We start from the raw sequence: 23,792 nt of genomic DNA on the forward strand, positions 1-23,792 counted from the left end.
CCTCTCTCTCTAGTGCACATACGCACCCTCTCATACAAGCTTCCTCTCTAGTGCACATACGCACCCTCTCATACAAGCTTCCTCTCTAGTGCACATATACACCCTCTCATAGAGACTTCCTCTCTCTAGTGCACATACACACCCTCTCATCCAGGCTTCCATACACACCCTCTCATACAAGCTTCCTCTTTAGTGCACATACACACCCTCTCATCCAGGCTTCCTCTCTCTAGTGCACATACACACCCTCTCATAGAGGCTTCCTCTCTAGTGCACATACACACCCTCTCATACAAGCTTCCTCTCTAGTGCACATATACACCCTCTCATAGAGACTTCCTCTCTCTAGTGCACATACACACCCTCTCATAGAGGCTTCCTCTCTCTCTAGTGCACATACGCACCCTCTCATACAAGCTTCCTCTCTAGTGCACATATACACCCTCTCATAGAGACTTCCTCTCTCTAGTGCACATACACACCCTCTCATAGAGGCTTCCTCTCTCTCTAGTGCACATACGCACCCTCTCATACAAGCTTCCTCTCTAGTGCACATACGCACCCTCTCATACAAGCTTCCTCTCTAGTGCACATATACACCCTCTCATAGAGACTTCCTCTCTCTAGTGCACATACACACCCTCTCATCCAGGCTTCCATACACACCCTCTCATACAAGCTTCCTCTTTAGTGCACATACACACCCTCTCATCCAGGCTTCCTCTCTCTAGTGCACATACACACCCTCTCATAGAGGCTTCCTCTCTAGTGCACATACACACCCTCTCATACAAGCTTCCTCTCTAGTGCACATATTTATTTATTTTATTTATTTAAAATCTTTTCTATACCGTCGTTTAGTATTGCACCATCACAATGGTTTACAGAGTGGCACGCATATATAGAAGTCCTCTTATGTTTTTTATGTATAATGTTCCTGATTTTTTGTATTATGTTGTTTCAAATATAAACCGGAGTGAAAGCCAACACTAATACTTCGGTATATAAAAAACAAACAAATAAATAAATAAATACTTCAAAACCCACCATTGTTCTAGCAAATCCCTTATCCAACACCTGCCAAACTTTAATGGATATCATGATGGCACTAGGGTTCACCCTAACTACTGACAAACCCACTCACAAAGCAGGACATGCTCTTGACATCATTTATCAACCACAGCCACTTAGAACACATTAAAACTGAATATACACAGATCCCATGGTCTGATCACTTCCTCATACAATCCTCTATCAAAGACACCAAACAACAAGTGACACAAAAAAGAGAACCCATTGATTTTAAATATCGCCCACCGTATAACATAGAAACCCTAAAAGACAAATTAGAAGGAAAACTTACAGAAATGGACTACACCAACTGCTGCTCCGCTACAACAGCATGGACGCAAACAACCAAAAATTTAGCAGATGAGATAAACCCAATGAAATGTAAAGAAAGAAACCCCTGGCATAATGAAAAGATAAAGGAAGTCAAAAGAAATCTAAGGAAAAAAGAAAAGGAATGGAGAAAAGATAAAACAACTGAAAACCGAACTAAATACAGAAAACACCTAGCGTACTATAAACAAGTAATTCTCAACGCAAAGAAACAATATTACAGCACTAAAATAGAGAAATATGCAAATAATCCTAGAACTCGATTTACCATAGTAAAAAATCTCACCAATGACAAATCGGAATCACCCCCAAACCTACCAGTAAATAGATGTAATGAAATAGCTACCTTTTTCAGTGACAAAATTACAAACCTAAAAACAAAAAATTAAAATGCAAAAAAGAGATGTTAATCACTGGACAACATTCAATGAAATATCAGAACTGGAAGTCGAATCTATGCTAAAAAAAAAAAAAAAAAAGATAAATCCCGCCCCACATGCATATGACATAATACCAACCATAGACATAAAAAAATAGCCAACTCAGTCTCTCCGACATTAACAAAGATCATTAATCCATCCTTAAAGGAAGGAACCATGCCAGACAAACTAAAAGGGGCAATCGTAAAACCAATTTTAAAGAAAAGAAACAGCAACCCGCTCATCCTGAGCAATTACAGACCAGTATCAAATTTACCCCTCATTGCAAAATTAATAGAAAAAACTATGCAAAATCAATTAGCAGAACACTTAGAGAGCAACAATATCCTGTACCCATTACAACAAGCCTTTCGCAAACACCACAGCACAGAGACACTACTGCTTGCACTAACAGACAACATCATGAGAGGTTTCGACAGCGGTAAACACTACATTTTAGTGATGCTAGACCTGTCAGCAGCCTTTGATACAGTAAACCATGGAATTCTATTAGATAGATTAGAAGAAATAGGATTAAGTAACAAAACAATCAAATGGTTCAGATCATACCTAAATAACAGATATTTCCAAAGATCAAAGACGTAATGTCAGAAAAAATAAACCTTCAAACAGGAGTTCCACAGGGATCAGCCCCATCTGCCACACCATTCAACATATACTTGTTGCCGTTATGTCACCTGCTGGCTGGTCTAGGCATCTCACATTACATATACGCTAATGATATTCAATTATAATACCCATCGACACAATTGAAAAAACATTAAACAAAGCTAATATGTATCTAGATATCATCAAACAGCTGTTAAATCAAATGGAATTAGTTGTTAATATAGAGAAAACAGAAATCCTACATTTAGAACGAAAAAATATAGAGATCATTCAAAACCCAATCATGCTCAAAAACAACCAGAAAATAGAATTAACAGAGAAAGTACGAAACCTCGGAGTGATAATTGACACTGAACTAAGCATGAAACAACACATATCTTTAAAAGGAAAGGAAGGTTATGCCAAACTCATGATTCTTAGAAGACTAAAACCATTACTAACAACCACCAACTTTCGATCAATGTTACAAGCTTTAATCTTTGCAAGCAAGGATTATTGTAATGCCCTACTACTAGGTTTACCATACACCACGATAAGACCACTCCAGATACTACAAAACACTGCGGCAAGAATTTTGACTGGTAAAAGAGACCATATCACCGAAACCCTAGCCGAACTACACTGGTTACCTATTGAGCAAAGAATACAATACAAAACACTATGCACCATACATAAATTAACACATAACGAAAAAGCAGAACGGCTGAACACAGCCCTTCGTGTACACATCCCTCATAGAAACCTGAGATCAGCAAATAAAGCATTACTAACTATTCCATCCGTCAAAACAGCAAGACTAACCCAAGTAAGGGAAAGGGCACTATCCTTAGCAGGTCCCTTACTATGGAACACCATGCCTTTAGAGATCAGATTACAAAGAGACTTCAAAACCTTCAGAAAAAGTTAAAAACATGGCTCTTTAAACAAGCTTATCACAAAGAGAATGGAGAATAAAACCCAGGGTAGTGTAGGTGGCGGACAGTAGAACACCCACATACATCACCCTAATCATTATGGGGCGGATTTTCAGAGCCCTGCTCGCGTAAATCCGCCCAAAACCGGGCGGATTTACGCGAGCAGGGCCCTGCGCGCCGGGAAGCCTATTTTACATAGGCCTCCCGGCGCACGCAGAGCCCCGGGACTCGCGTAAGTCCCGGGGTTCTCCGAGGGGGGCGTGTCGGGGGGCGGGCCCGGTCGTCGTGGCGTTTCGGGGGCGTGTCAGCAGCATTTGGGGGGCGGGTACGGGGGCGTGGCTACGGCCCGGGGCGGTCCGGGGGCGTGGCCGCGCCCTCCGTACCCGCCCCAGGTCGCGGCCCGGCGCGCAGGAGGCCCGCTGGCGCGCGGAGATTTACGCCTCCCTCTGGGAGGCGTAAATCCCCCGACAAAGGTAAGGGGGGGGTTTAGACAGGGCCGGGCGGGTGGGTTAGGTAGGGGAAGGGAGGGGAAGGTGAGGGGAGGGCAAAGGAAAGTTCCCTCTGAGGCCGCTCCGATTTCGGAGCGGCCTTGGAGGGAACGGGGGTAGGCTGCGCGGCTCGGCGCGCACCGGCTATACAAAATCCATAGCCTTGCGCGCGCCGATCCAGGTTTTTAGCAGATACGCGCGGCTCCGCGCGTATCTACTAAAATCCAGCGTACTTTTGTTTGCGCCTGGAGCGCAAACAAAAGTAGGCTATTCGCGCGCCTTTTAAAATCCGCCCCTATGTGTGTATTTTATTTTATTTTTTTGTTCACCACCAAAGGATGATACAATTATTAATCTATTTTTGGCATTTAAAACTAATACAGATAGAAATGGACATGACTTATCACACCCACCAAACAATATTGATTATATAACTGTTACCGTAACTTGATGGCACCTGTGTAGTTGATATAACTTAATACATTTAGCAACATTATTTTATGTGCCTTATTGTAAACCGTTGTGACGTTATCTATCTTAACGACAGTATAGAAAAGATTTTTAAATTAAAATTGCATTCCACACTGCTCTCCTCCCCTTCCCCCGGCATGCACCCTCCAGGGCCTCTTGTTGTCCTGCCGAGCAGCCCCTGCCACCTCTGCCCACACTCCGGTGGCTAGCACTCACACTCCGGTGGCTAGCACTCACCTCTGCCGCTCGCCACACAGGCGCACGCCTGCCTGGGCCATCCTCTCATCAGGATTTACCCTGTTTTGAGAAATAGGAGAACCTTTTAAGAAAACCCATAATGCACGTTCCTTATAGGAAGGGCAACCCACACATCTCCTCTGATAAACTCTGGATGAGCTCTTTCAGCCGGAAGGTTCCCCCTGTAAAGCACAGGAAACCCCTCTGCACCCCCACAGCAATGCATGGCCCCAGCATAACTCAGCTACAGCGCCATCTAGTGGCCCCTTAGGGTTACACGTACACAAGTGTTTGATGGGCAGACTATCTACTGTCATGTACTAGGCAACTGTGTTAGGATGGTGTTTGTGCACATGAGTGCACGTGTGTGTGTGTTTTTTTGTGTGTACTTTCAGAATGAGTGCATGAATGCCTGTGCTGTGAGTAGTTCTTGTGCACACACGAGTTTCTTTGCAGAGAGTATTGTTTTGACACATGACTGAGAATATTGCTTGTACGCATGAACGCATGTGTGCGTGTGCTCTGTGAGGAGTTTGTGTGTGTGTGTGTGTGTGTGTGTGTGTGTAGTCTGGATATATGCATGTTGTGGATCCTGTCTGTGCACATGTGAGGAGTATGTGTAAATGATTGCTGGTGATGTTGGTGTTTTATACACATGTGTGCTTGTGATATTTGCATGGATTCTGATGGCAGAATTTGGAGATAGTGGAATGACTCCATCATATAAACTCTCTACTAAAATCTAAATACACCTCTAGCATAAAAAGTATTTGTTTAGTTCAGGTGTAGCAGCCAGCAGGTGAGAACTCTCTCACCCTCTCCCTCTCTATCCAGCAGGGAAGGGGGGAGGGTTCCATTCCCCTCCTCCATCCTGCGAGTGCGCCTCAGACACCTATAGTTATGGCCCTGATCACTGCCCCTCTTCCCCCCCCCCCCCACTCTCTCTCTGTACCCCCCCCCCCCCCGAGGTTCCTCGCAGTCTTCCTCTCTCTCATCCGTCCCCACCTCTTGAAGTCTCCCTCTCTTTCCCTATCCTGGCTTCAGAAGGCCCTCCCCAAACCCCCACACCAGGTCCCATAGAGTCTCTCTCTCTCACTTTCACTCTCTCCCGCACCTGCCGCCCCCCCCCCCCCCCTCCAGGGTCTCCCTGTCTCCTGCTCCCCATCCCTTCCCTCCAGGAGTCTCCTCCTTTCTATTTCCCCATCTCTCCCCCCTCCCCTCTTATTCCTTGTGCTGCTTCCTCCTCCTGCTCCAGCTGAGACTGCTCCCTTCAGCCAGCGAGGGCCGCTGTTTGCAGCTTCTCTTTAGCTGGTGTGGCCACTGTCATTACCTCCTCCTCCTTCTTCCATTGGCACCGCCTCTGCCACGTAAGCCAATGGGCAGCAGAGGCAGGGTCAGCACTGGCGACCCACCCGGGCCCGCTGACGCTGCCTCCGAGTCCACCGTGCACAGCAGGTCCTCTTCTTCGGCCTGCGGCATGGGGAGCTGGGTTTTCCCCAGCCCTGGTCTATCCTTCCTCCTTCCTCGCAGGCTTTTTTTTTTTTTTTTTTTTTTTTTTTTATTTATAATTTTTAACATTCCAAAAAACAGTCAAGGTATTCAGAACATTAACTAACAAAGATATCGAGAACAAAGTATCGGCAATGTCATAACAGTACATGGTACAGAAGATAAATGTAGACAGTTATCCCACTGCTGCCCTTTTACTCTCTTTCTGCTACCTTTGCTCTCCTGACTCCCTTCCCTGCTTCCCTCGGCTTTCCCAGGTGCTCCTCCCTGCGCTCTTCTTGCTGAGATCCGTTCGAACCATTACAGACTCAGCATCTACATTAGCTGGGTTTATTTTATTTATGTATTTTATTTACCGTCATTCCAAAAGAAGATCACAGTGGTTTACAAAAGCGACATTCATATTTTATGTAATGAACACAACATGGAAAACATGTTAACTAGAGGGCTAGGATAGTCATTTATGATATATAATTACCACTGCAATAGTTTTCATATATTAGTCAGGGAGTTGTGTGTGGTGTGAGAGTTGATGTACTCTTTGTGTACAGGTGTTTAGTGACCAAAATCTGCCGCTGTTCTTCTACTGAACCCCAGACTGTCAGGTGATCACCGGGTGCTAGTGGGACATCAGAAACCCTTTCTCCAGGAGCACCACATCCAGTGTCTGTGCATGGGAGTGTGACAGTGTGTCCATGCTAGTGGAGTGTTTGATGGATTGTATGTGGTACTGGAGTCTGTGCGCGTGAGTGTATGATGGAGTGCGCATGCTATTGGAGTCTGTGCATACCATGTGTGATGGAGTTTCCATGCTGTCGGAGGGTTTGATGGATTGTCCGTGGTACTGGAGTCTGTGCACGTGAGTGTATGATGGAGTGCGCATGCTATTGGAATCTGTGCATACCATGAGTGATGAAGTTTCCGTGCTGTCGGAGTGTTTGATGGATTGTCCGTGGTACTGGAGTCTGTGCACGTGAGTGTATGATGGAGTGCGCATGCTATTGGAATCTGTGCATACCATGAGTGATGAAGTTTCCGTGCTGTCGGAGTGTTTGATGGATTGTCCGTGGTACTGGAGTCTGTGCACGTGAGTGTATGATGGAGTGCGCATGCTATTGGCATCTGTGCATATCATGAGAGATGGAGTTTCTATGCTGTCAGAGTGTTTGATGGATTGTCCGTGGTACTGGAGTCTGTGCATATGAGTGTATGATGGAGTGCGCATGCTATTGGAATCTGTGCTTACAATGAGTGATGGAGTTTCCGTACTGTCGGAGTGTTTGATGGATTGTACATAGTACTGGAGTCTGTGCACGTGAGTGTATGATGGAGTGTGCATGCTATTGGAGTCTGTGCATACCATGTGTGATGGAGTTTCCATGCTGTCGGAGGGTTTGATGGATTGTACATGGTACTGGAGTCTGTGCACGTGAGTGTATGATGGAGTGTGCATGCTATTGGAGTCTGTGCATACCATGTGTGATGGAGTTTCCATGCTGTCGGAGGGTTTGATGGATTGTACATGGTACTGGAGTCTGTGCACGTGAGTGTATGATGGAGTGCGCATGCTATTGGCATCTGTGCATACCACGTGTGATGGAGTTTCCGTACTGTCGGAGTGTTTGATGGATTGTACATGGTACTGGAGTCTGTGCACGTGAGTGTATGATGGAGTGCGCATGCTATTGGAATCTGTGCATACCATGAGTGATGGAGTTTCCGTGCTGTCGGAGTGTTTGATGGATTGTACATGGTACTGGAGTCTGTGCACGTGAGTGTACGATGGAGTGCGCATGCTATTGGCATCTGTGCATACCACGTGTGATGGAGTTTCCGTACTGTCGGAGTGTTTGACGGATTGTACACGCTATTGGAGTCTGTGCACACACATATGTGACAGAGAATATGTGCTGTTGCAGTCTGTACATGTGAATACGTTTGTGTACTTTTGGTGTTTGTGTTGGCTCATGTGGGTTTTGCATGCTCTATGTGGTGAGAGTTGTGTATCCCGCACCTCAGCCTGTACACGACCTGCACACAAGATCACACATGCTACAGAACTAGGATGCTGTTCCAACACTCTCTGTTTGCCAGCCCTGTGAGCCCATCCAGAACTCGTGGACTTTGCATGTCCTCTATGCTGATCTCACGATGCACAAGTTCAGCCTCGAAGAAGTTCCACGCCATGACGTTTGAGTACATTAGCAGGGCCGGCAAATTGGGCTTCTGCCTGCCCCCCCCCCCCTCCCCCACCAATACAGGCATGCAGCTGCAGCAAAAGAAGAAGAGTCCCTGATGGAACCACTATCAGATCCCATGCTGTCAGAGGAGGAAATAAGAGTGACAGAGTCCATGGTCAGCCTGCCAGTAGATCCCAAGCTGCTGATGGCTGAAGAAAGAAGTGACAGAGAGGCCTGGCTTGTCTGTATGTGTATGTGCGAGCATGTATGTGTGAGAGAGGGAGCCTGCCTCTATATGTATGTGAGAGAGGGAACCCATGTGTGTGTGTGGGTATGTGTATGCACAAGGCAGAGTGCCTACCTGTCTATCTGTGTGTGAAAGAGATGGAGCCTGCATTCCCTTATGTGTGTGTGTGAGAGAAAGGAGAAAGTTTGTGACCCTGATCCCACTAATCCACAACAAATTCAGGGTGACTGGAAATCAAAAGATCCCAGGTTTGGAGCTTGGGAGATTTTTCAGTACTTATTTGTTTTAATTATTTAGTATTTGATGTATCTGCTATTTGGAAACCTTTTTTTGCAGTTTGGAAAAATGTTAAAAAAGTTTTATATGACGTCTTCAATATTGGATGTTTTGTTCGTCAGCTGTTTGGAAATATTTGTTCTATTTGTTAGTATGTTTGTACTATTATGATTAATGTTTTTATTACTTGATTTTGTTTTATGTTTTATGAGGAATGGTGACGTTTCTGTTTCCCAATGTTGCACAGCATACAGTCTGGCTTGTTGCAGTTTCCAGTTCAGTTTTTGTCTGCATGCTTTTATTTATACTTTATGGCAGGGGTGGCCAACTCTGGTCCTTAAGAGCCACAAACAAGACTAGTTTTCCGGAAATCCACAATGAATATACATATCTGTGTCATAGATATTCCTTGTAGATATCCTGAAAACCGGGCCTGTTTTTGTAACTCTTGAGGACCGGAGTTGGCCACTTCTGCTTTATGGTATCTTTATTCTGTATTTGTTGAGGGTCAGTGTGTGTTCTGCATGTGTGACTGAGGTGAGGTTTTCTGCTGGCGTGTAGTTTCTGTGCAGGGATCTATAGTAGCCTGGCTTGATCTGTTTTCTTGATAGGGGGGTGTATTGGTGTTTTTGGGACTGGTGTAATATTTGCAGCAGGGTTACACAGAGTTGTTACTGTTTATGTGCTGGCAGTTAGTGCTGTTTAGGTATTGGAGGTTTACTATTGTCATTCAGTTTATTCAGGGCTTCCTGAGGGCCAAGCAAAATCCAATGCACTTTACAATAGGCCTAATTCCATATGAGTTCCAAATGTCCTTTTTGTGGGGTTTTCTGGTTGGCTCTACAGTAATGCATGTATTTCTATAAAGCAGAATTATCCAGCCACGTTGCTATATTTATATACCAGCAGCCAGGGCAGAGGCGTCGGAGGATCACTCCTGCTGCTTTAGGGTAGGGATAGGTTCAGGGAGTATGTCAGCTTAGAAATTTTAGCTTGCCGAAGGCAGCAGGGAACGGGGGCCTGGGACAGTGCATGAGACTGACACTTTTTATTGCGACCCGGTTACTGGAAAAAGATTGAACACTAAGGAGGAGGGGGCCAGCGTAGTGACTGTTTGCACAGGGCAGCGGAAGGGCTAGCACCAGCCTTGGGCCTTTCTTTATAAAGGAGCTGTTTATCATTCTCGTCTTCTCTGTAGCTCTTCTAGTTCCCCTGTATCTTTTTTTTTTTTTTTTTTTTTAAGATGGGCCAACCAGACCTGCACACAATACTCAAGGTGCACTCACACCATAGATTTGTACAGAATCGTTATCGCCTGTGACGGGGGGGCCTTCCTGTCACTAATCATTTTCCCCAAAGTATTTTTCCTAAGCTAAGAGTAGCAGCAGAGTTGGTTTTAGGAATCCCTCCCCCACCTTTGTGGGGGAGAGGCAAATTAAGGGGTTTCTAATCCCTGGGAGCATGCCCGGTGGGTGAGGAGGGGTCAGGGGGAGCAGCCAGCGATCACCCCTTGATCTTAAAGCAAGACTGGAGTTGGTGAGAGCCGATTTTTGAGATTCATGCAGAGTCCGTAGAGAGGGAGAAGTGGCCTGACTTTTTGGAGATGTTTGTATTGGGCCTTGTCCGAAGGGAAGGGATGCGCCCCCCCCCCCAGTGCCTCTGTAGCAGCGGCGGGGGGAAGAGAGTTTCCAAGATTCTTGAAGGAAGGAGAAAGAGAATCCGCTGTAGAAGATTTGGATCGCAGGGGAGTTTGGAAGCCTCTTTCTCTTAGTTTTTTCAGGACTTGGGGCTATTTTGTCCACTTATTACTGGTGGATATGGGAGTTGTGATCTAGTTACCCCACCCTCACTGGTGAGGAGATTTTTCTCAGGATGAAGCCACAAGAGCAAGAAGAATGGCAGAGAAACCATCATCGTTGGATGGAAGCTGATTCTTATTTTTGTCATCTTGGCTTGAATCCTCCTTTTTTTTTTTTTTTTTTTTAAGCTGCAGTAAAGACCACGCACTCCAGTCTGTTTCTTGTATGGATGGGACCCTATTGTGCCTCCTGTGTCTCCCTCATATAATAGTTTTGACTTCCCTGCTTTTACTTTTCACCGTTTGGCACCTCCTGGAACTATTTTGACCTGTAGTGTGACGTGGTCACTGAGTTTGTGACCTGTCTGGACCTCATCCTGGACCTGTACAGGACATTAGGGGTTCGGGGACCTGTCTGCTACTGTGCACCTCATTTCTCCCTCCCCCACACCTAACAGGGCCGGCACTGCTACAGGCACTTTCCTCCATTATCTCCTATGCCTGGACAATCCGAATAGTTCAGAAAAGACCACGTGTTTTATCCAAAGCATTAGATTTTTATTTGTCAGACTTTGCAGGATTAGCATTTAGAAGAAAATAAACAGTACAAGTCTCTACAGTCCTGGCTTCGTAGCATCAGTTAATATTGAATGCAAATCTGCATCATTAGTGGCTTGCAATGTGCCAGAAACCTTAGCCTGTGTAGAGTATTAATAAAGGTAACTAATTGGCTGGGTCCACCCCACTTTGGGAGATCCTCTTCTCTTACCTCTAGAGCAGTCTCTGGTTGGAGATCTCAGGGACTGTCTCAAGGGAAGGAGCTTGCTTCCTTGGTCAGGGTACTGGCTGGGCTGAGGAGGTGTCTCACAGCTCTGGGATCATCTCTGGCTGGAGATCTCAGGGACTGTCTCAAGGGAAGGAGCTTGCTTCCTTGGTCCTGGTATCGGCTGGGCTGAGGAGGCGTCTCCCAGCTCTGGGATCATGTCTGGCTGGAGATCTCAGGGACTGTCTCATAGGAAGGAGCTTGCTTCCTTGGTCCTGGTATCGGCTGGGCTGAGGAGGCGTCTCCCAGCTCTGGGATCATCTCTGGCTGGAGATCTCAGGGACTGTCTCAAGGGAAGGAGCTTGCTTCCTTGGTCCTGGTATCGGCTGGGCTGAGGAGGTGTTTCACAGCTCTGGGATCATCTCTGGCTGGAGATCTCAGGAACTGTCTCAAGGGAAGGAGCTTGCTTCCTTGGTCCTGGTATCGGCTGGGCTGAGGAGGTGTTTCACAGCTCTGGGATCATCTCTGGCTGGAGATCTCAGGGACTGTCTCAAGGGAAGGAGCTTGCTTCCTTGGTCCTGGTATCGGCTGGGCTGAGGAGGTGTTTCACAGCTCTGGGATCATCTCTGGCTGGAGATCTCAGGGACTGTCTCAAGGGAAGGAGCTTGCTTCCTTGGTCCTGGTATCGGCTGGGCTGAGGAGGCGTCTCCCAGCTCTGGGATCATCTCTGGCTGGAGATCTCAGGGACTGTCTCAAGGGAAGGAGCTTGCTTCCTTGGTCCTGGTATCGGCTGGGCTGAGGAGGTGTTTCACAGCTCTGGGATCATCTCTGGCTGGAGATCTCTGGGACCTTCTCAAGGGAAGGAGCTTGCTTCCTTGGTCCTGGTATCAGCTGGGCTGAGGAGGCATCTCCCAGCTCTGGGATCATCTCTGGCTGGAGATCTCAGGGACTGTCTCAAGGGAAGGAGCTTGCTTCCTTGGTCCTGGTATCGGCTGGGCTGAGGAGGTGTCTCACAGCTCTGGGATCATCTCTGGCTGGAGATCTCAGGAACTGTCTCAAGGGAAGGAGCTTGCTTCCTTGGTCCTGGTATCAGCTGGGCTGAGGAGGCATCTCCCAGCTCTGGGATCATCTCTGGCTGGAGATCTCTGGGACCTTCTCACGGGAAGGAGTTTGCTTCCTTGGTCCTGGTATTGGCTGGGCTGAGGATGTGTCTCCCAGCTCTGGGAAGGTGTCTTTTAGCCATGAAGGCCGTCCCTGACTTCATGGCAGGTGGTCAGATATCAGTCAGGGCTCTTTTCTCTCTTGTCTCCCAGTCCTCTACCTCTTCGACACAGGGAGGGGGGCAAAATGAGGCCTCCTCATATGGCTCGTCTCCTTTTTCTTGTTTGCCCTTTCTTATAACAGTCAGCTGATGAATATGCATAAAGTTCATGCATAGTTATGCAGCAGGCAGTTGGGGTTGTCTCTGCATTTCAGGTCTCTGACTGCCCCATTTTCCATGGGGGGGGTCACTGCTCCTGCCACTCTGGACTGTGTCCTGTCATGTCTTGACCAGCGCTGTATTGTCATGTCAACAATTTTCTTCCTTCCAAATGCTCTCCACTCATCCATGGGGGGTTGGTGCTCCTTGTTATGGTTTTGATGAAGTTGTGAACCCTGGGCCGAGGTGAGAGATGTCTCCGCCCACAGGGAGGAGCCCCATAGGCCTCACTGTCTGTAGATGTAGTCTCAGCAACGTAGGACACAGCAGTGAGAGAGACTTTATTAGGGAGAAAAGATAGTACATAATCCGAGGAGCGGGAACTGTAATAAACACAGTCTTTGAGCAATTACAGTAGTCAAGATGATATTGTAGATACAAGCTCCAGTAGTGGCCCCCAGCACGGGGTACACCAGGAGATTCCTGCAGGCTGATGGAAATACCTCTGAGTGCAGATCCGGTAGTGGCTTGCAGTGCGGGGTATGCCGAGGAAACTGTACCATAGATGCCAAGGAGGCAGAGCTCTGTGATACAGGAACCAGGCCACAGGCTTTGTAAAGATGGAGCAATATCCTGAGGCACAGGATGAGTAGTGTAGACAGACTGAAGAACAGTAGTGGCCCGAGGGATGGGGTACACTGTGAAATCTTCAGTGAGGTTGATAGAAGTTGGAGAATGTACTCACACAAGGAAGTCCCAGCAGAGATACCCAAGGAGCGGGTCAGGAAGTCCTAGGCACGAGGGCCCTCTGAGGAGCGGATAGCCAAGATGTGGAAGAGCCCCCGAGGAGCGGGTACTCTGAGCGTCCGAATGCCAGGAGGAGAGTCTGGAACAGAAGATCCAAGTTAGAGCGGACTTAACAAGCGAGAGAACTCCTCGCTAACTTAGCAATGGGCCAATCAGTATAAGTACACTAGCGGTGCTGACGTCATCGGGAGGGGACGCCCCCGAGGTTCCCGCCATGAGTATACAAAAGGAGGCCCTGCGCGCGCCTAAGTGATGCCGGAAGTAAGATGGCGGTCGGCAGCACCCACGCTGTCCCAGGGACGCCGGGGGAAGTCGGCGTTGGTGAACTATCCTTGGACAGGCTCAGTTTTTTTCTCATGGGGATTAAGTTGTTTTTTAGTTTGTTGCTTCCTTTGATTTAGAAAGGAGCTTATAGTTAATCTGATAGGTGATCTGATAAGTTGGGTAGCATTGTTAGGCTGGTGAAAGTTCTCATCTTGTTTCTTGGCTGGAACATCCATGTCAGCATCCATCTTTTATAGTCCGTCTCCCTCTGAGGTCAGTATTCATATTTTGTTGCCTTCAGTGGTAACATTGGGTATCTCCCTACAGATCCATAGCCCCCTTGATTATGGATAATGCACCACAATGGGTATCCGCTACACTTATTCTTAGCTTTATTCTCAGTGGCATGCAGAATAATTCGGGTCATTCTATTTGCTTTTCTGACTGCCACCGCACACTGCGCTGAGGATTTCGGCGGGTTCCAAGGTCCTTTCTCTGAGTGAACCCCAACATTATGTTCATATAGTTAAGATGGATTTTCCCCTCTGTGCATTGCTTTGCACTTGCCCACATTAAATTTCATCTGCTATTTAGATTTCCAGTTTCCAAGCCTGGCAAGGTCCTTCTGCAATTCCTCATGGTCTGCTTGGGTTTTAACTACTTTGAATAATTTTGTGCCACCTGCAGCTTTGCTCACCTCACTCATTGCTCCGTTTCCCAGATCATTAATTAATTTGTTGCGTTCTTGTCCCAGTACAGATCCCTGGAGCCTTCTGTTCTCTACCTCTGTCCTTTGGGATAACTGATAATATAATCCTACTCTATTCCCTATCCTTCAACCAGTTACTAATCCACAATAGGACACTGCGTCATATCTCATGATTTCTTAATTTACTGATTTCATGAGGGAATTTGTCCAAAGCTTGCTGAAACCCAGATAATCCGTGTGGAATGATTCATCCTTCTTTACCTGCTTATTTAAAGCTCCAAATAATTCTAACAGCGTGGTAAGGAGACTCCCAATGTTAAATACATTACTTTTATTCATTTATTTAATTGATCTCTCCCGTCCATATACACAAGATCCAGGATTACTGACTCCCATCCACTCACCAGTGACTCTCTCCTCCACACACACCTGATCCAGGATCACTGACTCCCACCCACTCAGCAGCAGTGACTCTCTCCTCCTCACAAACCTGATCCAGGATCACTGACTCCCATGCACTCAGCAGCAGTGACTCTCTCCTCCACACACACCTGATCCAGGATCACTGACTCCCATGCACTCAGCAGCAGTGACTCTCTCCTCCACACACACCTGATCCAGGATTACTGACTCCCATGCACTCAGCAGCAGTGACTCTCTCCTCCTCACACACCTGATCCAGGAACACTGACTCCCATGCACTCAGCAGCAGTGACTCTCTCCTCCTCACACACCTGATCCAGGAACACTGACTCTCATGCACTCAGCAGCAGTGACTCTCTCCTCCTCACACACCTGATCCAGGAACACTGACTCCCAGCCACTCACCAGTGACTCTCTCCTCCACACACACCTGATCCAGGAACACTGACTCCCATGCACTCAGCAGCAGTGACTCTCTCCTCCTCACACACCTGATCCAGGAACACTGACTCCCAGCCACTCAGCAGCAGTGACTCTCTCCTCCACACACACCTGATCCAGGATCACTGACTCCCATGCACTCAGCAGCAGTGACTCTCTCCTCCACACACACCTGATCCAGGATTACTGACTCCCATGCACTCAGCAGCAGTGACTCTCTCCTCCACACACACCTGATCCAGGATTACTGACTCCCATGCACTCAGCAGCAGTGACTCTCTCCTCCACACACACCTGATCCAGGATTACTGACTCCCATGCACTCAGCAGCAGTGACTCTCTCCTCCTCACAAACCTGATCCAGGATCACTGACTCCCATGCACTCAGCAGCAGTGACTCTCTCCTCCTCACACACCTGATCCAGGAACACTGACTCCCAGCCACTCAGCAGCAGTGACTCTCTCCTCCTCACACACCTGATCCAGGAACACTGACTCCCATGCACTCAGCAGCAGTGACTCTCTCCTCCTCACACAACTGATCCAGGAACACTGACTCCCATGCACTCAGCAGCAGTGACTCTCTCCTCCTCACACACCTGATCCAGGATCACTGACTCCCATGCACTCAGCAGCAGTGACTCTCTCCTCCTCACACACCTGATCCAGGAACACTGACTCCCATGCACTCAGCAGCAGTGACTCTCTCCTCCTCACACACCTGATCCAGGATCACTGACTCCCATGCACTCAGCAGCAGTGACTCTCTCCTCCTCACACACCTGATCCAGGAACACTGACTCCCATGCACTCAGCAGCAGTGACTCTCTCCTCCTCACAAACCTGATCCAGGATCACTGACTCCCATGCACTCAGCAGCAGTGACTCTCTCCTCCTCACACACCTGATCCAGGAACACTGACTCCCATGCACTCAGCAGCAGTGACTCTCTCCTCCACACACACCTGATCCAGGAACACTGACTCCCATGCACTCAGCAGCAGTGACTCTCTCCTCCTCACACACCTGATCCAGGAACACTGACTCTCATGCACTCAGCAGCAGTGACTCTCTCCTCCTCACACACCTGATCCAGGAACACTGACTCCCACCCACTCACCAGTGACTCTCTCCTCCACACACACCTGATCCAGGAACACTGACTCCCATGCACTCAGCAGCAGTGACTCTCTCCTCCTCACACACCTGATCCAGGAACACTGACTCCCAGCCACTCAGCAGCAGTGACTCTCTCCTCCACACACACCTGATCCAGGATTACTGACTCCCATGCACTCAGCAGCAGTGACTCTCTCCTCCACACACACCTGATCCAGGATCACTGACTCCCATGCACTCAGCAGCAGTGACTCTCTCCTCCACACACACCTGATCCAGGATTACTGACTCCCATGCACTCAGCAGCAGTGACTCTCTCCTCCACACACACCTGATCCAGGATTACTGACTCCCATGCACTCAGCAGCAGTGACTCTCTCCTCCTCACAAACCTGATCCAGGATCACTGACTCCCATGCACTCAGCAGCAGTGACTCTCTCCTCCTCACACACCTGATCCAGGAACACTGACTCCCAGCCACTCAGCAGCAGTGACTCTCTCCTCCTCACACACCTGATCCAGGAACACTGACTCCCATGCACTCAGCAGCAGTGACTCTCTCCTCCTCACACACCTGATCCAGGAACACTGACTCCCATGCACTCAGCAGCAGTGACTCTCTCCTCCTCACACACCTGATCCAGGATCACTGACTCCCATGCACTCAGCAGCAGTGACTCTCTCCTCCTCACACACCTGATCCAGGAACACTGACTCCCATGCACTCAGCAGCAGTGACTCTCTCCTCCTCACAAACCTGATCCAGGATCACTGACTCCCATGCACTCAGCAGCAGTGACTCTCTCCTCCTCACACACCTGATCCAGGAACACTGACTCCCATGCACTCAGCAGCAGTGACTCTCTCCTCCTCACACACCTGATCCAGGAACACTGACTCCCATGCACTCAGCAGCAGTGACTCTCTCCTCCTCACACACCTGATCCTGGATCACTGACTCCCATGCACTCAGCAGCAGTGACTCTCTCCTCCTCACACACCTGATCCAGGAACACTGACTCCCATGTACTCAGCAGCAGTGACTCTCTCCTCCTCACACACCTGATCCAGGAACACTGACTCCCATGCACTCAGCAGCAGTGACTCTCTCCTCCTCACACACCTGATCCAGGAACACTGACTCCCATGCACTCAGCAGCAGTGACTCTCTCCTCCACACACACCTGATCCAGGATTACTGACTCCCATGCTCTCAGCAGCAGTGGCTCTCTCCTCCACACACACCTGATCCAGGATTACTGACTCCCATGCACTCAGCAGCAGTGACTCTCTCCTCCACACACACCTGATCCAGGATTACTGACTCCCATGCACTCAGCAGCAGTGACTCTCTCCTCCTCACACACCTGATCCAGGAACACTGACTCCCATGCACTCAGCAGCAGTGACTCTCTCCTCCACACACACCTGATCCAGGATTACTGACTCCCATGCACTCAGCAGCAGTGACTCTCTCCTCCACACACACCTGATCCAGGATTACTGACTCCCATGCACTCAGCAGCAGTGACTCTCTCCTCCACACACACCTGATCCAGGATTACTGACTCCCATGCACTCAGCAGCAGTGACTCTCTCCTCCACACACACCTGATCCAGGATTACTGACTCCCATGCACTCAGCAGCAGTGACTCTCTCCTCCTCACAAACCTGATCCAGGAACACTGACTCCCATGCACTCAGCAGCAGTGACTCTCTCCTCCTCACACACCTGATCCAGGAACACTGACTCCCATGCACTCAGCAGCAGTGACTCTCTCCTCCTCACACACCTGATCCAGGAACACTGACTCCCATGCACTCAGCAGCAGTGACTCTCTCCTCCACACACACCTGATCCAGGAACACTGACTCCCATGCACTCAGCAGCAGTGACTCTCTCCTCCTCACAAACCTGATCCAGGATCACTGACTCCCATGCACTCAGCAGCAGTGACTCTCTCCTCCACACACACCTGATCCAGGATCACTGACTCCCATGCACTCAGCAGCAGTGACTCTCTCCTCCACACACACCTGATCCAGGATTACTGACTCCCATGCACTCAGCAGCAGTGACTCTCTCCTCCTCACACACCTGATCCAGGAACACTGACTCCCATGCACTCAGCAGCAGTGACTCTCTCCTCCACACACACCTGATCCAGGAACACTGACTCCCATGCACTCAGCAGCAGTGACTCTCTCCTCCTCACACACCTGATCCAGGAACACTGACTCCCATGCACTCAGCAGCAGTGACTCTCTCCTCCTCACACACCTGATCCAGGAACACTGACTCCCAGCCACTCACCAGTGACTCTCTCCTCCACACACACCTGATCCAGGAACACTGACTCCCATGCACTCAGCAGCAGTGACTCTCTCCTCCTCACACACCTGATCCAGGAACACTGACTCCCAGCCACTCAGCAGCAGTGACTCTCTCCTCCACACACACCTGATCCAGGATTACTGACTCCCATGCACTCAGCAGCAGTGACTCTCTCCTCCACACACACCTGATCCAGGATTACTGACTCCCATGCACTCAGCAGCAGTGACTCTCTCCTCCACACACACCTGATCCAGGATTACTGACTCCCATGCACTCAGCAGCAGTGACTCTCTCCTCCACACACACCTGATCCAGGATTACTGACTCCCATGCACTCAGCAGCAGTGACTCTCTCCTCCTCACACATGATTTGTGCTCACTAACTAGCCCTTTTCATCCTCCTCTCTTACAGTTTCTGCAACCTTTAAATGTAAAGATATATGATATTAAAATGATCAAACCTTTCTTTTTATCTTGAAAGGTACAAATATATGAGATTGAAGAACATAAAATTGAAACATGGAGAGGTGAGAAAAAACTTTAGGGTATCTGGGGCTCCACATCCTGTCCTTACCTAACCCAAGCACTGACTGAGGGAGCACCCTCTCCCCATGGGTGACCCCAGCACTGACTGAGGGAGCCCCCTCTCCCATGGGTGACCCCAGCACTGACTGAGGGAGCGCCCTCTCCCCATGGGTGACCCCAGCACTGACTGAGGGAGCCCCCTCTCCCCCATGGGTGACCCCAGCACTGACTGAGGGAGCCCCCTCTCTCCATGGGTGACCCCAGCACTGACTGAGGGAGCCCCCTCTCCCCATGAGTGACCCCAGCACTGACTGAGGGAGCCCCCTCTCCCCATGGGTAACCCCAGCACTGACTGAGGGAGCCCCCTCTCCCCATGGGTGACCCCAGCACTGACTGAGGGAGCCCCCTCTCCCCATGGGTGACCCCAGCACTGACTGAGGGATCCCCCTCTCCCCATGGGTGACCCCAGCACTGACTGAGGGAGCCCCCTCTCCCCATGCCTGATCCCAGCAGACTGAGGGAGCCCCCTCTCCCCATGGGTGACCCCAGCACTAACTGAGGGAGCCCCCTCTCCCCATGGGTGACCCCAGCACTGACTGAGGGAGCCTCCTCTCCCCATGGGTGACCCCAGCACTGACTGAGGGAGCCCCCTCTCCCCATGCCTAACCCAAGCACTGACTGAGGGATCCCCCTCTCCCCATGGGTGACCCCAGCACTGACTGAGGGAGCCCCCTCTCCCCATGGGTGACCCCAGCAGTGACTGAGGGATCCCCTTCTCCCCATGGGTGACCCCAGCAGTGACTGAGGGAGCCCCCTCTCCCCATGGGTGACCCCAGCACTGACTGAGGGAGCCCCCTCTCCCCATGCCTGATCCCAGCACTGACTGAGGGAGCCCCCTCTCCCCATGGGTGACCCCAGCACTGACTGAGGGAGCCCCCTCTCCCCATGGGTGACCCCAGCACTGACTGAGGGAGCCCCCTCTCCCCATGGGTGACCCCAGCACTGACTGAGGGAGCCCCCTCTCCCCATGGGTGACCCCAGCACTGACTGAGGGATCCCCCTCTCCCCATGGGTGACCCCAGCACTAACTGAGGGAGCCCCCTCTCCCCATGCCTGATCCCAGCACAGACTGAGGGAGCCCCCTCTCCCCATGGGTGACCCCAGCACTAACTGAGGGAGCCCCCTCTCCCCATGGGTGACCCCAGCACTAACTGAGGGAGCCCCCTCTCCCCATGGGTGACCCCAGCACTGACTGAGGGAGCCCCCTCTCCCCATGCCTGATCCCAGCACTGACTGAGGGAGCCCCCTCTCCCCATGGGTGACCCCAGCACAGACTGAGGGAGCCCCCTCTCCCCATGAGTGACCCCAGCACTGACTGAGGGAGCGCCCTCTCCCCATGAGTGACCCCAGCACTGACTGAGGGAGCGCCCTCTCCCCATGGGTGACCCCAGCACTGACTGAGGGAGCGCCCTCTCCCCATGGGTGACCCCAGCACTGACTGAGGGAGCACCCTCTCCCCATGGGTGACCCCAGCACTGACTGAGGGAGCGCCCTCTCCCCATGGGTGACCCCAGCACTGACTGAGGGAGCCCCCTCTCCCCATGGGTGACCCCAGCACTGACTGAGGGATCCCCCTCTCCCCATGCCTGACCCCAGCACTGACTGAGGGAGCCCCTTCTCCCCATGGGTGACCCCAGCACTGACTGAGGGAGCCCCCTCTCCCCATGGGTGACCCCAGCACTGACTGAGGGAGCCCCCTCTCCCCATGGGTGACCCCAGCACTGACTGAGGGAGCCCCCTCTCCCCATGGGTGACCCCAGCACTGACTGAGGGAGCCCCCTCTCCCCATGGGTGACCCCAGCACTGACTGAGGGATCCCCCTCTCCCCATGCCTGACCCCAGCACTGACTGAGGGAGCCCCTTCTCCCCTTGGGTGACCCCAGCACTATCTGAGGGAGCGCCCTCTCCCCATGCCTGACCCCAGCACTGACTGAGGGAGCCCCCTCTCCCCATGGGTGACCCCAGCACTGACTGAGGGAGCACCCTCTCCCCATGGGTGACCCCAGCACTGACTGAGGGAGCGCCCTCTCCCCATGGGTGACCCCAGCACTGACTGAGGGAGCCCCCTCTCCCCATGGGTGACCCCAGCACTGACTGAGGGATCCCCCTCTCCCCATGCCTGACCCCAGCACTGACTGAGGGAGCCCCTTCTCCCCATGGGTGACCCCAGCACTGACTGAGGGAGCCCCCTCTCCCCATGGGTGACCCCAGCACTGACTGAGGGAGCCCCCTCTCCCCATGGGTGACCCCAGCACTGACTGAGGGAGCCCCCTCTCCCCATGGGTGACCCCAGCACAGACTGAGGGAGCCCCCTCTCCCCATGCCTGACCCCAGCACTGACTGAGGGAGCCCCCTCTCCCCATGGGTGACCCCAGCACTGACTGAGGGATCCCCCTCTCCCCATGCCTGACCCCAGCACTGACTGAGGGAGCCCCCTCTCCCCATGGGTGACCCCAGCACTGACTGAGGGAGCGCCCTCTCCCCATGGGTGAGCCCAGCACTGACTGAGGGATCCCCCTCTCCCCATGGGTGACCCCAGCACTGACTGAGGGAGCCCCCTCTCCCCCATGGGTGACCCCAGCACTGACTGAGGGAGCCCCCTCTCCCCCATGGGTGACCCCAGCATCGACTGAGGGAGCGCCCTCTCCCCATGCCTGACCCCAGCACTGACTGAGGGAGCCCCCTCTCCCCCATGGGTGACCCCAGCACTGACTGAGGGAGCGCCCTCTCCCCATGCCTGACCCCAGCACTGACTGAGGGAGCCCCCTCTCCCCATGGGTGACCCCAGCACTGACTGAGGGAGCCCCCTCTCCCCCATGGGTGACCCCAGCATCGACTGAGGGAGCGACCCTCTCCCCATGGGTGACCCCAGCACTGACTGAGGGAGCCCCTTCTCCCCATGCCTGACCCCAGCACTGACTGAGGGAGCCCCCTCTCCCCCATGGGTGACCCCAGCACTGACTGAGGGAGCCCCCTCTCCCCATGGGTGACCCCAGCACTGACTGAGGGAGCGCCCTCTCCCCATGAGTGACCCCAGCACTGACTGAGGGAGCCCCCTCTCCCCATGGGTGACCCCAGCACTGACTGAGGGAGCGACCTCTCCCCATGGGTGACCCCAGCACTGACTGAGGGATCCCCCTCTCCCCATGGGTGACCCCCAGCACTGACTGAGGGAGCCCCCTCTCCCCATGGGTGACCCCAGCACAGACTGAGGGAGCCCCCTCTCCCCATGGGTGACCCCAGCACTGACTGAGGGATCCCCCTCTCCCCATGGGTGACCCCAGCACTGACTGAGGGAGCCCCCTCTCCCCATGGGTGACCCCAGCACTGACTGAGGGATCCCCCTCTCCCCATGGGTGACCCCAGCACTGACTGAGGGAGCCCCCTCTCCCCATGGGTGACCCCAGCACTGACTGAGGGAGCCCCCTCTCCCCATGGGTGACCCCAGCACAGACTGAGGGAGCCCCCTCTCCCCATGGGTGACCCCAGCACTGACTGAGGGATCCCCCTCTCCCCATGGGTGACCCCAGCACTGACTGAGGGATCCCCCTCTCCCCATGGGTGACCCCAGCACTGACTGAGGGATCCCCCTCTCCCCATGGGTGACCCCAGCACTGACTGAGGGAGCCCCCTCTCCCCATGGGTGACCTCAGCACTGACTGAGGGAGCCCCCTCTCCCCATGGGTGACCCCAGCACTGACTGAGGGAGCCCCCTCTCCCCATGGGTGACCCCAGCACTGACTGAGGGAGCCCCCTCTCCCCCATGGGTGACCCCAGCACTGACTGAGGGAGCCCCCTCTCCCCCATGGGTGACCCCAGCACTGACTGAGGGAGCCCCCTCTCCCCATGGGTGACCCCAGCACTGACTGAGGGAGCCCCCTCTCCCCATGCCTGACCCCAGCACTGACTGAGGGAGCCCCTTCTCCCCATGGGTGACCCCAGCACTGACTGAGGGAGCCCCCCCTCTCCCCATGGGTGACCCCAGCACTGACTGAGGGAGCCCCCTCTCCCCATGCCTGACCCCAGCACTGACTGAGGGAGCCCCCTCTCCCCCATGGGTGACCCCAGCACTGACTGAGGGAGCGACCTCTCCCCATGGGTGACCCCAGCACTGACTGAGGGAGCCCCCTCTCCCCATGGGTGACCCCAGCACTGACTGAGGGAGCCCCCTCTCCCCATGCCTGACCCCAGCACTGACTGAGGGAGCTCCCTCTCCCCATGGGTGACCCCAGCACTGACTGAGGGAGCCCCTTCTCCCCATGCCTGACCCCAGCACTGACTGAGGGATCCCCCTCTCCCCATGGGTGACCCCAGCACTGACTGAGGGAGCCCCTTCTCCCCATGCCTGACC

At 51.9% G+C, this 23,792-nt stretch overlaps 1 protein-coding gene across 1 annotated transcript in view; it reads left to right on the forward strand.

The window, feature by feature from the left end:
* Positions 1-23,792, forward strand: part of LOC115082458 (5'-AMP-activated protein kinase subunit gamma-3-like) — a gene marked incomplete at its 3' end in the record, with an annotated part of 63,588 nt that overhangs the window by 14,338 nt on the left and 25,458 nt on the right. Inside the window, 1 exon segment of the mRNA XM_029586687.1 lies at positions 19,338-19,383. Within this exon segment, the coding sequence (XP_029442547.1) occupies positions 19,338-19,383 (46 nt within the window).

This window comes from Rhinatrema bivittatum, unplaced genomic scaffold (assembly GCF_901001135.1).
Source record: "Rhinatrema bivittatum unplaced genomic scaffold, aRhiBiv1.1, whole genome shotgun sequence".
Classification (NCBI taxonomy): Eukaryota; Metazoa; Chordata; class Amphibia; order Gymnophiona; family Rhinatrematidae; genus Rhinatrema; species Rhinatrema bivittatum.